The 16,125-nt window shown below is 44.9% G+C and overlaps 1 protein-coding gene across 1 annotated transcript in view; it reads right to left on the bottom strand.

Moving 5' to 3' along the window:
• Window positions 1-623: 623 nt before the first annotated feature.
• Window positions 624-16,125, bottom strand: part of LOC144146848 (monocarboxylate transporter 13-like) — a 71,551-nt gene continuing 56,049 nt past the window's right edge. Inside the window, exons 5-8 of the mRNA XM_077678788.1 lie at window positions 11,222-11,564; window positions 8,137-8,391; window positions 2,236-2,492; window positions 624-1,017 (exon numbers count right to left, since the gene is read on the bottom strand). Of these exons, the coding sequence (XP_077534914.1) occupies window positions 785-1,017; window positions 2,236-2,492; window positions 8,137-8,391; window positions 11,222-11,564 (1,088 nt within the window). The 3' untranslated portion in view covers window positions 624-784. The remainder of the gene's footprint in view (window positions 1,018-2,235; window positions 2,493-8,136; window positions 8,392-11,221; window positions 11,565-16,125) is intronic.

A 16,125-nucleotide genomic window follows, 5' to 3' on the forward strand; every position in this document is an offset into this window, starting at 1 on the left:
TGATCCACATGTTGCAAAAGCCGCACACTGGAAGAATTCGCCGCAGTGCGAGAGTGCCGGCATGCTGCGGTATGAGAGATGTTGCGGCGATGGAGCGAAGCTATAACTGTGGTTTTTACAAAGAATACTGATCCGTAAAATCGTATCACAAGAAGGCATGACCTTTCATACATATTGCGCGACTTTTTCACAACGGCGATACAATTTAAATCTGAATAAAAGCGAATATTGGATTCCTTCCCTTGCCTGCAGAGGAACTCGACACGACAAGCGGTGAAAGTACTAAACCTTCGGAACACTAAGCGTGCACTACATCAAAAAATACCGTTTTGTAAATGTACGGTACAATCAATGATTGTACACCGGGCCGGAGTAATCACAGAATTATTTATTGTGACGAAATCTATTAGACATCGCAGATTGGTGGATTAATTCGCAACTGGAACCAGTTTTGAAGTCGTTTGCTGAACGTTCCAGAGTTGCACTCAACCGCTTATGCGCTTTTACCTCTTTCATTGGTTTCATCTTCAGTAAGTTGTTCCGCAGGCTCGTTTACATCAATAACTTTACTGTTTCTTTTGTGGTGATGACAACGCTAAAACGTCGACGTATGTGATGGCGAGGTAGTTTGCACACGCTGTCGTACTACTGAGAAAGACAAGCTAATCACACTTACGAACTGGCTACGCTTTCCCCTCACGCGCCTACTTATCACGTTTCGCTGTGAGGCTGGCTGAAGCCGGTAATGAATATTTATGATAAAAATTGCACCATTCACCGTAGCTCAGGGAAAATATATTTTATAGTCTCCCTGAGTGCCGCCATAGATGTGTTTTGGTTCAACAGGTGACACTTTCATGCCATTAACGCTGATACCATTACTGAGCGTCCATCGCTTAGAGCGCCTTGTGCTTTCCACGAGGCGTATGACTGTCCAGATGGTAGCGGCCACAATAACTGCCGATCCGCAGATCCTGAAGAGGGTGTCGTAGGATCCAACCGTATCCCGGAAGTAACCTGAAAAAGAGGTATTAAAAGCGCAAGGTATATTAGAAGTTCGATTCAAAATGATTATCTCCACCAACCTACTTGTAATTGAACGTGAAAAAGCACTTGTATTTCGTCACCACGGCTCAGATCGCGGGAAATAGTTCGGCTGCCGTCAGTCACGTGCCATGTCTTGCAGAGGGACAAACTTGTAGGGACAGAAATATCAACAGGCCAACAACAGCACGTATTCCTAACTCGTATTCTTCATTTATCTATATTTTCTATTGGTGGTCCTCCACGCTGGTCCAATGTATTACCAATAATATTTCGAATCTGTATCAGCGGTCTCGTGCCAAGCACCAGCTCTTTTCAAAGTATTTTATACGCTGATGACATAGCACTTATTTTCTCTCATACGACTTTGAATACTTTATTATCTGTACTAACTAAGCATTGAAAATTGGTCGTGAAATATTACAACTTGTGTAAATGTGTGTTTTGTAATCACCAGTATTTTCTGTCACCTACCTAACAGCATTTCTACTTGCTGGTACATTGTACTTAGAGAGGATGTTGTGACTTTCGCAGACCAGACCCCTTCCCTTGACGTAGAACCTTCAGCAGCGTATTTCCTTTCCCACAAAAGACAGCCGTAAAAGACGACGGAGATGTGTGTGGGGGTCTCATAGCTGAGCCTGGTCCTGTCATGTCCGACCCCATGTATATACTTTGCTTCGTCTTCAGCCATGGTCAGTCTCACTTGTTCTGTCACCCCGAATACTCTTTGGTAAACAACTTTCGATCAGCCCCATTCTGACTGAAAGCTAGACATCGTCTCGGCCTGGACGAAATCTTTGAGAACACGCGGACCGTTTTCAGCAGCTCCAGCCTCGCCACGACCAGATCTTGACCATGTTACTAGGCAGAAGAACAAGTGACACCAACCATGGCTGAAGGTCAGGCAGCGTGTTTACATTATGGGGGAATAGACAGCGCCCGAGCAAGATACGCACCACCCGCACACATCTTCGTCTTTATTAGAGCTGAGGAAGCACAGCGTTCTCCGCCATTTCCCGCTTAGTTTTTTTCTCGTGAGGATATTATAGTCAATTGTGTTATACCCTTTACGTGAGAACATTGGTAAGGAAGTTGTCTGTGACTTTAATCAAGTTAACTATATTTGGCTCCAGTTCCCAGAATGCAGAGAAAAAAGCGAAGACCACACATACACTACTCGGCACTGACCTACAACCAGAGGCTTGAAGAGCGATGTGATTCCGGTGAAGGCCGACACCATTCCGTAGGCCATGGACTGCCGCTCGATGCCCACGTACTCGGCCACCAGCACAGAGAAAAGGCCCATGCAGGTGCCGATGCAAAACGCAATTGCCGAGGCGAATGCGAAGAGAGACGCGTAGCTTGACGCCAGGGGCAGGAGGTTGTAGAGCGTTCCGAGGATGAAGAAGGTCACCGTCAGAAGGGTCCGCCTGGTGAAGATGCCCCTGTACACACGACATGACGCATGTAGTTCAAGTGATGAGACCATCCGAAATCTCTAGAGGGAGACATTAGAGGGTAACACCGTGGGATGCTTAGGCAGGGTATGTTCTCTTTGGTCTGCAGTAATGATCGCTCGGTCACGGCCGCTCGATGGGACCTAGTTCCCATCGAGCAGCCGTAGCTTTGTTCTGGCGTTCCGGAAGGGCAACGCTATACGGGCTTAGAATAATGCAAGCGTTGGTAATGTTACCTCGTGGGCTCCAACCTCAAAGGGTGTAAATGGCAATTGCTCGTGGGCTACTCGGCACTTCGGCTGACACTTAAATTTCGAACATTTAACAATTGTCCTTGTCTAAGTTTTAAAATTAATCACTGTAAAGTCACTCCTCACTGCTATAAATGGATGTCTGTAAACAGCGCGAAGCATTGATCCCAAAAATAAACTAAGAAAACAGGAAGTGCGTTTGGTGCAACCTGATAAGCGGCAGTATAACTAAAGATGCATAAAAACCCTTACTGATACATATTGAAGTAAAATATACACAGAATGAAATAAGGGCACCAAACCTAGAGAACAGCAAAAAGGACCGGGAAGGAATCATAAGAACACTTGTCTCACGAATATGTAGTTTCTCCATTCATAATTGTTATCAAGCTACGGCGACGCTACGGCACGATGGAGTCAAGCAAAAGCAGGACAAATACAACATACTGGCCGTCACGTTTACTGTTCATGCCCGGTCGGATAGCCCCAAAACACTGCTCATACGCGCAGTGCTACGTGTAATGATGCCAAAAAAGCTTTGGGATTTGTGCGCTGTGTTCAGAGATAACCTGGACAGAATCAGAACACCTCCGCGACGTGTGTTTACAACGGGACACGCTCATCCGCCGAGAAGACCAACTTCTCACTAGTAAAAAGAGGAAAAGGACAATGAGTAATGCTATATTATTGGACCTCTCTAGAGCTTTAGACATGTTACGCCATAACCGCCTACAATTTCAGCTTTCCAATTTGAGCTTACACCCTGCTGTACCAAAATGAATGGAGGCCTTCCTCACTGACCGCTCCCAGTTCGTTAATGTTTTGACTAATGTTCGGGTCCCCCCCCCCCCCCCCCAGTAACTTCGAGTGCCACAAGGCTCCGTAATTGGGCCCCTTTTGCTCATACTCTATATTTTATTGAGTGGCCAATGCATGCTCCTTCAAATGTCCGCATTTTGCGACGATCATGTCGTCTAACGTTCAATTACTAACTATAGTGATCATAACCCTTCAAAACAATCTTATTCCGTTTCGACAATGGTGTGATTTTTGGCTAATGATCCTTCACCCAAATAAATTCGAAACCATTTCTTTTAACGATGGAATCAGCAATCAGCATCCTACTTTCTGCTACAGACCTACAAATATCTCACTGCCACCTTGTCTAACTATCTGTCCTGGAAACGTCATATCAACAATATTATATCATCAGCAAACAAAGTACCCGGTTTTCCAAAACGCGGCCTTCACTACGGACCGGAGCCTGTTAAACTGCTCGCCTACCAACCCCTTGTTCTATCCAGGCTGGAATATGCATCCCCTTACTGGAACCCACACCAGGCATACCTTAGCTTTGCATTATAGCCCCTTCAAAACCGCGCAGCAAGGTTTATTCACGTATCACGTCAGCGCATGTTCCTCAAAATTAAAATACGCGCTTCCTAGCCTTCTTCTGCATCCCTGCATTTTCAGCGTTTGCCTGTTTCATAAATTTCCCCATGGTTCGCTCCGTTACCCACCTTACATCGTTCCACCCACACGCACATCTCAACGTCGCTCTCACTCTTTACAGGTCGCCCGCCCCTGTGTTCATACTACTACTTTAGCCGCTTCTTTTATTCCTCGAACAGCTCGTCACTAGAATGGCCTTCCCCAAGATCGGACCTTTAGTCTGTTGTATCTTTGTCGTACCTTTATTTTGTAAAATAAAAACTCAATGCTTACATTTCACATTGTCAACTTGTTCGCACCTGATGTATTTTTGCCCCACCCCTTATGTAATAGTCCCTGCCGAGAGCCTTTAAGAAAATAAAACTGAACGGAGCTAAATGCTACTTATCTACTGTTATGTTCTGTGACTAGATGTACTGCTTAGGATAGGCTTAGCGTTCCTTTTGTTAGTGGCATAAAGGCCACCGGTAATGGTTGACTGGAAGGTTCTATACAAGTTTATCGTTGCGTTGTGGCGAACTCTGTTAAGTTTTGTGCTCTACTGACACCCGGCTTATTTTTAAACACAGCCTTTGCGGAACGCTTGCGCTAGTTGCGGAATTTTATACTAAGATAAGGGGATCGCAATGGGTTTATCACTCAACGTTGAGCATTTTAAAAAAGGAGTCTCGGATGATGAAGAGGGGGTATGGATACAAAAACACACAAGTTCTTGAATCACTTGGGGCTATTGTGATTGTGCGATTGTACCTGCTAGCCAGCTTCTGGGCTGTTATAAGCTTTTATTTTGTCAACAAAATTTCACGTTGATAATGACCGTTGGTGCTGTTTCTTTTTTGGCCCCTGTTCCCGCGAAACATCAGCTATTCATGAAGAATGTAGATCAACGAGTAATACAAACCCTGCTAATAATTTTTTTTCTTTTTAAGAACCATTCAGCGTAGAATTGTTTTCATGCAAAAATTACGCTTCCACATCTGAAATCCTTGCTTGTGCTAAATGTAGCAGCTGAAATATTTATTTACTTGTGTGCCCTTGTGAACAACAATAGTGGAGATTTTGTAAGAAACCCAAATTCCCCACGAGAAGCCATATCACCAGACCAGCAAAAAAGGCACGCTGAAATAACTTTCCTCTCGCACATAGTCAAGCAAAAATAATAGATATCCGCCGAAACGAAAGAAACCAGCAGAAAATTTAGGCTGTGTCTTCTCCATCACGATAACTGTATATAATGCGGGCTCATGCACGCTTTCCTAACTACAACGTAACATTAGGTATGGGAGTTGCAGGAAAACAATATTTCTTCTTGCCATATACTTCCTCTAAGTGGTCGCTATCCATGTTGACGATAACGCATTTTTATTGAGCTAATATATTGTTGCTTAGTGTAGATCTTATAGCGATTTTATCATTTATGTTAACCAATGAGCTCTGCAGTTGCTACATCCTGGAGTGCACAGATGGTGTTAGTTAATGACTGACGATGGTTTGCGCCATTGTTCTTTGAAGGAAACGCTTTAATTCTCTAAACATGCGTCGTAACAGAACTAAACCAGGCGACGCTCCTTCAAAACATGAACTAAATTACAGTGTTTCACCTAAGGAATAATGCTTAACACCAAGCGCTTGCTCTGACGGTTCATTTTGTTTTAGCCTTGCCTACTTACTAGGTATAAGACTTACAGTACTATTTTGTTGCGGGCGAACGGCTGATTACCTTGCAATTAAGAAATTTTTCAATTTTTAAACCAAGGCACCATTTTATTTGGATTTCCGTCCTACGTTCAGGGTTACGCGCATTTTTAACAATTTGGGCAATTACACTGCAGTAGTCTGCCAGCCTCGTAACTGCAGAGAAGACAAAACTGACGACTGGGCGAGTTGGTACATAGTCTTGCTTGTTAACAGCGCAAATAAAACAGGACACAAAAGGAAGAAGGAACGGACACAGCGCTGACTTACAACTGAAATTTTATTGCGGTTGCCAGCGGTTTTGTAGGAACACTGGCAATAACAACAAAAAGAAAAAATTAGAAAAGAATAACGTTTCCAAAGCGTTCAGTGGTCATCTCGCCAAACATTGCCGCGATTGTGTTTCCAAATGTCAGCCGGCGCTGGATCAGAGCATAGTGATAGGGAAGCATGACAACCAAATCGTGCGGGAAATTTTAGAAGCCAAAGAAATCTTAAAGTTAGGACAACAATGCGTAAGCACTCCATCTATCTCCCTCTCAGATAAGGAGTGTCAGTACTTGGCGCAGCGCTCCCCTCCCGGTAAATGAAGATTACTTAGGCCTGTCCCACGGTTCGATTGCGACCATGATTTTTGTTATGTCATTTGTACTTATCTCGTTTCGTCATGACCACTGTGAGTTTTATGCCTTCCCAAAATTCTTATCGTGACACGCCAAGGAATACGTGATGTATCTATTCCTTTCATGTTATCATGTATAAAAACTTTTCTTTTCCTTCTCCTTTTCTAATTTTTCCTTTTTGTTGTTATTGCCAGTGTTCCTACAAAACCGCTGGCAACCGCAATAAAATTTCAGTTGTAAGTCAGCGCTGTGTCCGTTCCTTCTTCCTTTTGTGTCCTGTTTTATTTGCGCTGTTAACAAGCAAGACAATGCAGAGAAGAGATGGGCAATTTGCCGTAACAATAAAAGTAGCCCAATATCTAAGCGCTGTAGTGCGCCAGATGCGAATTGCATGTGCTGTGTTGAAAAAAAAGCATGGTAGGCCGCATCCCTGCAATTTAAGAGATCTAGGACGGCTACGTAATTACGGTTTCATAACCCTGCAAAAACAGTCGGTCATTGTGAGCGTCAGAAACGCAACAATAAATTAAGTTGCACGCTAAAACTGAAATACTTGACGTCCAACACTGCATTAGGCAAACTGCCAATTACTGTTGCACACAAGTAACTTTGTCGGAATTGATGATATTTGGTTGTTACCGTGATTCACACACAAAATATAGAGCGTGCTCTCTTGTGGCTCACTTCGGGATATCAGTTAGAAAAATTCCTGCCAACGCAATCTTGTCGGCTGGTCTTTGAATCCATAAAATAAATGAATATTTCCAATCCAGTCTTATAGCATTCTTAAAAAAAAACACTGCACCAAAACCCGCAGTTCGGATGGCAGGAATTCATGTAAAGAGTGCTTCGAAAAGTGTATGCGACCGAAAAGAAGTAACTGAAATTGAACCACATTGTTTCGCCCTAGTAATGTCAACGCACGTAGAACGAGCACGCACCGCGGCGAAATCCCGGAGTGGCAATCAGTGCATGTTAGTGCATTAAATTGTACCGTTGCTCTATTAAAGTTGCATATATCCTTTAAATGTAACATAGCGTTCCTACGTTTCGTATAATCTAGGCGGAAATTGGAATTCTGTAGAATGCGATGAATTAGTCACTTTTCTTTCTCCGCACAACGGATGCTTAGACCTTCTTTTCCAAGATACGACGTGGAACATGCCAAGTTTCTCAGTTTATATTTTCTTACCAACAGATGTTTAGAGCTTGTTGTGGTTCAAGATATAATATTTATTTTATTTCCTCTCGGTCCCAACGCCTGGAACCCCCCTGTTTACTTTACCTTTCACCTGGTAAAGTTTACAACCTTGGTGCTCGCTTCCTGGTATCTTTCATTTCTTGCACTTTGCAGTAATCCGCGCATGCAGTTCTATGTCTTTTTAGCGTCGGTGCCAGTGGTATGACCCCTGGCTAGGAATCACCGTGTTCGCATTCAGCGTTACCTTATTTCTACTTCAAACCACTGCGTGATAACACATTTCCGGGTTGTGATGCCACCTGAAAACATTTTGCTCCTCACTGTATTGAAGAAGGTGTGTCTAAACGGAAGTACAACACTTCATTAGTGTTAGGAAAAACTGTAGACTGCTACATTGATAGGCGACCCACCTGTCAGCGGCGGCTGGGAGGGTGAGACGGCCAATCAAGTCGGCGATTGAGCTCATGGAGAGCATAGTGATGGCGTTTGAAAATGTGACTCCGCGGTCAGTGGCGAAGTCAACGAGGAGGGAGATGTAGCACTCGAAGGCGAAGATGTAGCTCATGTACGAATACGTGATGACGTAGAACATGGGGCACGAGAAGACTGTCAGTGCATGCCTGAATGACCCGACCGCGGGCGGGGCACGCTTGTTGGCAAGTGACCTGTGGGAAATAAATAAGTGCCCGCATGACTTTTTCCAGCTAAGGGAAAGCTACTTTCAATACACACTTCAAAACGTTTTGCCGCGTCAAAGAGGCATTCGATTATAGAGATTACTGCCTACATTGCAGGTACTTTACAACGGACTAACTTGATTACAACCAGACGAATGCCCAACTTATATAAGATGGTGTCGGCCGTCATTCTGTTTAGGGGGACTTACTTCTTAGCATTCCTATGGGCATTCCTGATTCATGAACCCCGGACTTACTAATCATCGTGCACCAATGGGAAAAGCTTTATAATACATGTCAATGTTCACACTGGCCTAGTTTGCTTATTTTAGAGATAGGTCACTTTTGTACTACATAACAAAACTCCTGCTTGCTAGACAGCAGGAGTATAACCAGTATAAACTAAAAGGCGTTTCTTCTTTATTTTTATCTCAGTAAAGAAGTAATTTATTTATAAACTAGCAATGTAGGACGTTAGGATCATTTTCATGAATTTTTAAACCTTTCGTATTGGTGCACCATGTTTTCTGTGATCAGGTGGGTACCGCTTAAATACAGGAAAAACGACGTACTTTATCCACAGTTGTTTTTGCTTTAACGCACCTTCGCTTTCGCCCATTTAGCCCAGGAAAAGCTCCGGACTTGAAGCGTTCGCCAAACTAAGAGATGCCCTACTTGCTAAATCCCTATAAGGCGCGAATGGGGCGGGGAACAGCACCAGGGAAATTCAGGCCGGGCGCTCCACGTAGCAAGCGCTCGTTATTCCCCAAAATTATTTCTGACGTCAGCTGGCACTCCACGCCGGGTCGGCCGCGACCGGCAAACGCTCGCGCCTATCCCTAGAACTTTTTTTCTAGGGGCCGGCGGCACTATATTGTAAAGCGTTCGGTTCTTCCATCCCAGCGAGGCGGCCGGTGGTGACTCGGCTGAAAGGAACTCGACCGTCGTGGTGACCAAGTGAAAATTAACAAGATGGTGGACTGGGGAGCAGAGCCGCGTCAAGGTTTCAATGTAACAGTGAACTCGTGTTCTGATCTACCTTACGCTTGAACTGTTCACCCCATGCAGTGCTATTCTTTTTTTTTGTGAAGGTGTGCGCGTGCGCTTGGGGGTGTATGTGTATGAATCTTTTCGTTGTGTTTTTTTTTTTCTATTTCGTTACAGCACTCTTAGTGGTTACTCAATGCAAAGAGCATGGCCAATATATGATTATCATCCCCAGGCAGCTTAATTGAAAAACCGGTTAAACCAAGGCGCGCCGAGTAATTATTTCTAACCTGTGTGTAACAGACTTCTACGTAAAGAATATCTGTATTTAAAGAAGTTCTTCAATTCCCAATTGCCAGCCCTATTGAAACTCATCTGTTTGCGACCTGTATGTATCAAAAAGAAAGCCGTTCCGGCGGTTACCTTTGATGTAACGAATTTGCTACGCCGATGACCAATTGTTGTTTACACTTTTTCTGAAAAATCGGCTGAAGAAATGCACTAATTTAGAACACTTCGCCCCCCACCGCAAACTACCGTATGTTTGCAGTGTCAATGCGGTGTCGGATAGGTGCTAGGCCAGCCTGTAGGCATGTAGTCGGGACTCTCCCCTGCTATCTGCGGCGTTGCTGTGTCGGTGATGAGTTCCGCTGCCAGAAAATGAAAGGTTTGGTCTTTTCAAGGCAAGTACGCAATTTTCAATGCCGTTTACACCGGCGAGAGAGAACGTCGCTGCCCGGTACAATATCCCAGCTAGCACCCTCTAAGCAATTTTTAGCGCGTATAAGAGCATGAATTCCGCGAAGCGCAGCCCTTTCAGCGTAACTTTTGTCCTTGAAACGCCTGAAGGTACCGAAAAAATTTCAAGAATCAAAAGTGGTATTTAAGTTACCTCTGCCACTGCGGGTATATGTGACCTGGCTACTTTGGAGTGCCGCGTAGTCACTAAGTTCGTGGGAAAGTATCAAGCATAAATCACGCAGTTCTTCACTGTTAAATAAATTTTTTAAGGGTGAGTTTACCGCCGCTGATGTCTAGCATTTTGGTTTCGTTTCTGCTTCATTCACACGAGCCTTCACTCGAAACGCGCATGTACCAAAAACTTGCATGTATCCAGAAATTGCGAATTGTCGGCCACTTCGTTCTGTCCAGGTTAAACTGTATTTGTAACCTGCGTGCTGTATCAGAACATTTGCTTCAACGTCCATGGCGCTGTAACTACCACAGCGTTAGAGGAAGCCAAAGAGAGAGAAAACAAATAATCGTTTCTTTTGCATACGCCAGCTGTATTACTGAAAGCATAGAGTTTTAGGAGTACGTATGTTCCGTGTTGTACGCGATTACCGTGTTGACTGCGACCCGTCTGGGCACTTGCGCATTCGACGCGGTAGGAAGATTTGTTCCGCGGGCAGGCCCTCGCCATGCTCCTGCATTCGTCACAGTGGGGTGCGTCCTGCAAGCCCTTCCTCCTCACCCTTCCGCGCGCGCAGGCGCAGTCGGGTCCCGGTAATCACAGTAACTGCGTAAACGACGAAACAGTCGGACTGATAAAACTCTCTATTAACGACATACTTGCAGATGACAGCACTGCGAATGTGATACGCTGCGATGCGGCGTGAGGACTGGTTGTTATGGGATATTTTCATTAGGCACGGTCATTTAAAGGCCCAGCAGCATTACGTTCACTAAAGTTGCATACCAAATGGTCGCATGTATGAACAAAGACCCCAATCTCTTCAATTTTAATACAGCCTTAGCAAACCGCAATGCTTATTTAAGGAACAACAATTGCAAACGTCGAAGAAGAGCCAGTCGTGAATGCTATACCTACACGTCACCGTTGGTGAGGGATGTCTTTGGCACATTAACAGCCTCTGCCGCAATCTTGGCAGCGGCCGCAGACGCCTTGGCCTCGGCCTCAAGGCGCTTCGTTAGCCAGGCGGGCTGCCTTAGAAACAGGCTGAACGCTAGCGAGTTGAGGCTAACAGCACCGAACAGCAGCATGGCTCCCTTGAAGCCATAATTGTCGGTGAAGACTTCAAGCATCTTGGGAAAGACAAACGTCGCCATAGTAGAGCCCGCGAAGTTGATGCCCATTGCGAGTCCCCGGTACCGGATGAAGTGCTCGTTGATCAGCGTCGGAGTCACCACGAACACCATGCCACTTCCGATGCCTGAAATTGGACGCAAAGAAGATGCGCAGAAAGTGAAAATTAGCGCACAAAAATGGAACGATTGACCGAGTTACACGCGCCAGCAGTAGTGTTGCCGAACAACTATGCTGGTGGGATTCGACTATTTTAATGCCTGTTGTAGTGACATGGACAGTTACCACGCAAATCATTATGATTAAACGTATGTTCTATAGTCCCCTTCCCGGGGCAATTGCTTTTTTCTGCGTTCAGAGAATTGCTGTATTTGTAAATACAGTGAACTTTGCGTCAGCACACCGCCAGAAAGGTTGCATGAAAAGAGGTTCTTCATTTCGGAGTGATGAACTTCAATAATAAAAGCCTCCGCATTGCTTGTTTCTTAAATTAACTTGACATGACATGAGGGGTTTTCTTTCACTAGGTAACTTTGTTTTTATAATAAATATTCAATGGTGAGTTCAGTACTGTGTTTGCTTTCCCTTTCCCCACGTCTATGCTTCCTTGGGCGTGTAATTTTTAATACGAGTGCATTACCTCGTTGTGCAAAGCGGCCATGCTAAAACTCAAAATGAATGTGCCTACCGAGTGTACACAGCCACCTCCTCTGGCAAAACCAGTTGTACAACTGGTTCTTAACTGGACCAAGTAGGTTAAAAAAGTTTACCTCCTTGAACTGGACTTACCCTTAACTGGGAATGAGTTGGCCTAGAGCCACTACATCAGGTTTCAGAGTATCGGCACTCTTTTCTGTCATTGATGTATACCACCGACAGCGACCATTGGTCGAACCGCATCACGTGACATTTGTTTACCCCGGGAAGACCCATGGGCGCTGACATTTTGGTGCATCTGTGTTGCCGCACGCGCGCTTTTCGGTAAGTCGTGAATTTCAGAGCACAGTGCGGCTGTATGGCACGTTGAGAGTGAGTTTTGAAGCCCCCAGACAGAGTATCGATGCTGTGCTGCTCTGTACTGGGCTGTATCGACCGGCAGGAGGGTGGAAAACACCTGCATCGCTTCTCGCTGGGAAAGAATGACAGTGGCCTAGCGTAACCTATAGCCACTTTAAAAGCATGGCTTAATTAGTGGCTCTAGCGTAACCTAGAGCCACTAAATAAGTTACACTAGCGTAACCGAGCCTGTCCACATTGCACCGACGTGCTGTTTCTAAATCTGCGAGAAGTCAACACAGCTGTCATGGTTGCCGAGCGGTGCCCGGACCAATTCCGCCCGTGAATGTCAGCCGCAATAGGGCGCATAAAACTGGCCATCCTGGCGTCAGCCACCAAAATGGCTGCCGCCGTGCGTCCGCGTCGTTACTCTTAAGCGTACTTTATTTAGCGGATTTAAGTTGGCCCTAGGGAATCCACTACTCCCCGTTTAAAGCTAGCTTTTACCATTACGGTCCAAACAACTGATCCCAACTGGGCCCAACACACGAACAGCTGTGGATCAACTGGCCGCAAATTGCATGAGCTGGCCCCAGTTCGAATGAATTCCAAGTTATTTGTGACCAACAGGGGACCAGCTGAAAACTAGCTAGTAAGAGCTGATCCCTACTGGAATAAATGCCCAATCATTCGGAATGACCGTACAACCTGCTGTTACAAGCTGAGATTATAGAAGCAGAAAGCGCAGCTTCAGCTAGGTTCAACTACAGCCTACTGCCATTAATACTTAGTCTATGGGGAGCGGAAAAAGTTTCATCTAACTGGATTTCCAATTAAACAAAAACCACAAAAACAGCAATAATATTAGTCCGCATCGCGTCTCATCCGATTTCGTTGTGAATTTCGCGTGCTTGCCAAATCGAGCGTATGACTTCGATTGCCCTGGTAGTTGAAACTCGTCGCTGAAATGGAAGACTGAAACGCCCACCACGCAGACTGCTCATACGGCGCTGTGCCCAAAACAAACAACGTTGACCACCTGAGAAGAGAACAGTAAGTACACTGGCGCGAGTCTCAGATTACTTGCCGCTTTACCGACTGTGCCTGACTCAGTTGTGATGGCGCAGACATAGTGCAGAGCGCGGCGGAATTTGGGACTTAAAACGTCACATTTTATCGTGAAATGATGCGCACCTAGAGGCTGTTCATTCAAAATAACTCCAAGTTAACCAATATATGGGTTTCCGCTTCGAATTAACGAGCAATTTCCTGCTTAGAATCGCATGTAAAATTGCGGGGACCAGAATGTCACTCCCAATTAATGGAAAATTCCAGCTTAGCTTCTTGCAATAATCGAGAGTAAACTGTAAGGATAAATATGCGCCCTATCAGCTCATGCTGAGATTTGATTTTAAAATAAGAAACGCGCTTTTAACTCGCCGAAACAACGCCAGGTATACGACGTATGCCGTAGTGAGGCGCAATGTTGCCAATTGAATACATTCGAATCACGATGTACGGTAGTTGAACTTAAAAATGCCGCATAAACGTTGGGAAGCAGCGCCCGATATTTCATTATAACACAACGTTGCAACCGCGGCCGCACAGTGGATGCCTGCAGTACTAGGAACATAAATACTCCGCATGTCCGTTCTCGCGCTCACAGCAGATGGACATTCGTTTTTTTTTGTGGATGTTTAAAGGGGCCATAAAGACAAAACATGTTTGGTTCATTAAAAAGATTGCCTCGTTAAAATTACACTGACACCACGTTTAGCGTAAGCTTAGCTCAAATAAGCTACATAACTAGGATATAGGGAATGGCCATGCGAAACTAGCTTATTTCCCGCACTAGAACATATGACATCATGTGCACAGCCGTGTGATTTGCTAAGGCCGGCAAAAGCAAACGCAAGTTAGAGCGTATAAGCTTGCACAACGAGCAATTTTAGCTTAACTGTAATGCATATTCACTTTATAATAGTAAATATGGTAGGGTAAAGAATTGAAGTTACGAAAGTAGACGTGAACATACAAGTGCCAGTGCCTACTGCTGTTGGTACTGCGCGCAGTATGCTAGTTATATCTCTACAGAAGTCTGGCGCTTTAGGGTTGCCTCACACAACACTGGCATATTGGCGTAAGCGACGTTGTCCTACGTGAACCTGTTTGTCGAGCGTACCCCATGTTTCAGATAACTATTACTTCCAACCGTGACAAAAACAAACCAGTTGCAAATACGGTCAAAACGGAAGCGAGGGCGAAAAGCGGTCAGTATGGTGGCGCCATATAGGAAGACTGACGCTAAACGATTAGTTTCCGGTTCACTGCAGACTAAACGGCGTAACTAACGTTCACTTGAAGACCTATCCTCGTCCCGACAAGGCAGACCTCATGAAACACTTGATTTGGCGGGAGAATCAAAATTGCAACTTCCATTTATGACTTTTTTAGTGAATAAAGCCCCGTTTGCTGCCAAATAAGCGCTGGGGGCAATATAAAACACCAACCAACTCCTTCGAATAAAACAAACTTGTATTTTGTCTGCATGGCCCCTATAAGGTGCAAGTGACAAACTAAATATTCGGCGAAATGCTGTGCCCAAATGTTTGACTCCAATTAACTGCTCCAGGCCAGACCAGTGGCCATGACGGCCATGAGGACCATGACGAACGGCCATAGGTTTTTTTCTCGCATTTCGATTATCTGTAAAAGTTGAAGCATGCATGTAAAAAACACGAAGAAAAATTATGAAACTCTGTCATAAATTTCATGTGAAGCGCACGAATTAAAGCTTCGTACCAAAGCTTCCAACATTCAGTACTTGGAGTTACCTGGTGGCATTTCGGCACAAGGAATATGGCGTCCAGAGAGTAGTGCCTGGTCGTATGCGGTTGTCCGATATTTCAGTTTTCTTAGTGACGAGAAACTGCGTTTTGTGAATGTGCAGTGCCACACACAGCGCTTGTTTTGTTTTAAAGCTAGGGTTTATCTGTAGAGCCCTAGAACAAACTGGCTTTTATTATTATCATCATCATCATCATCATCAACAGCAGCAGCAGCAGCCTGTTAAAGTCCACTTCAGGACGAAGGCCTCTCCCATTGACCACCAACCGCTCCTGCCCAGCCTCGCTCGAGGCCATTCTTGGCCTCCGAAATTTGTGATTTCGTCCCCCCTCGAGTAATTGGCCTTCCCCTTTTTGTATACCCGTCTATCGGTACCCACTCAGTCACCCTGATATTCCACCGGTTGACATTTGCCTAACTACGTGGCCAGCACACGTCCATTTCTTTTTCTTCATTTGAACTGTGATAAGATCTACTCTAGTTTGCTTTGTAATACAGGTACCTTGTTTAATGCCACTACGTGTTACTCCAATCATTATTCATTCCCTGGATCTTGGAGCCGATCTAAGTTTGCTTTTGAGTTGTTCAGTAAGGCGCAAAGTCTCCGCTCCATATGTCATCCCCTTAAGTTGGCATTTCTTGTATATTCTTACTTTCAGTGATAGAGCTTTTCTTTTCTTTTCTTTACTTTTCTTTATTTGGGAATGTTTGCGCAGTGCACCTGTGCCCATACCTAGTCTGCACCGGATTTCTTTATCGTGGTTGGGATCAGCACAGGTGATCTGACCGCGGTAGTTATGTTTCTCTTGTTCTACCATTTCGTTACACACGCTTAACATGGCGCT

The sequence above is a fragment of the Haemaphysalis longicornis genome, unplaced genomic scaffold, assembly GCF_048455015.1.
Source record: "Haemaphysalis longicornis isolate Haplotype H1 unplaced genomic scaffold, Haemaphysalis longicornis Haplotype H1 scaffold_7, whole genome shotgun sequence".
NCBI lineage: Eukaryota > Metazoa > Arthropoda > Arachnida > Ixodida > Ixodidae > Haemaphysalis > Haemaphysalis longicornis.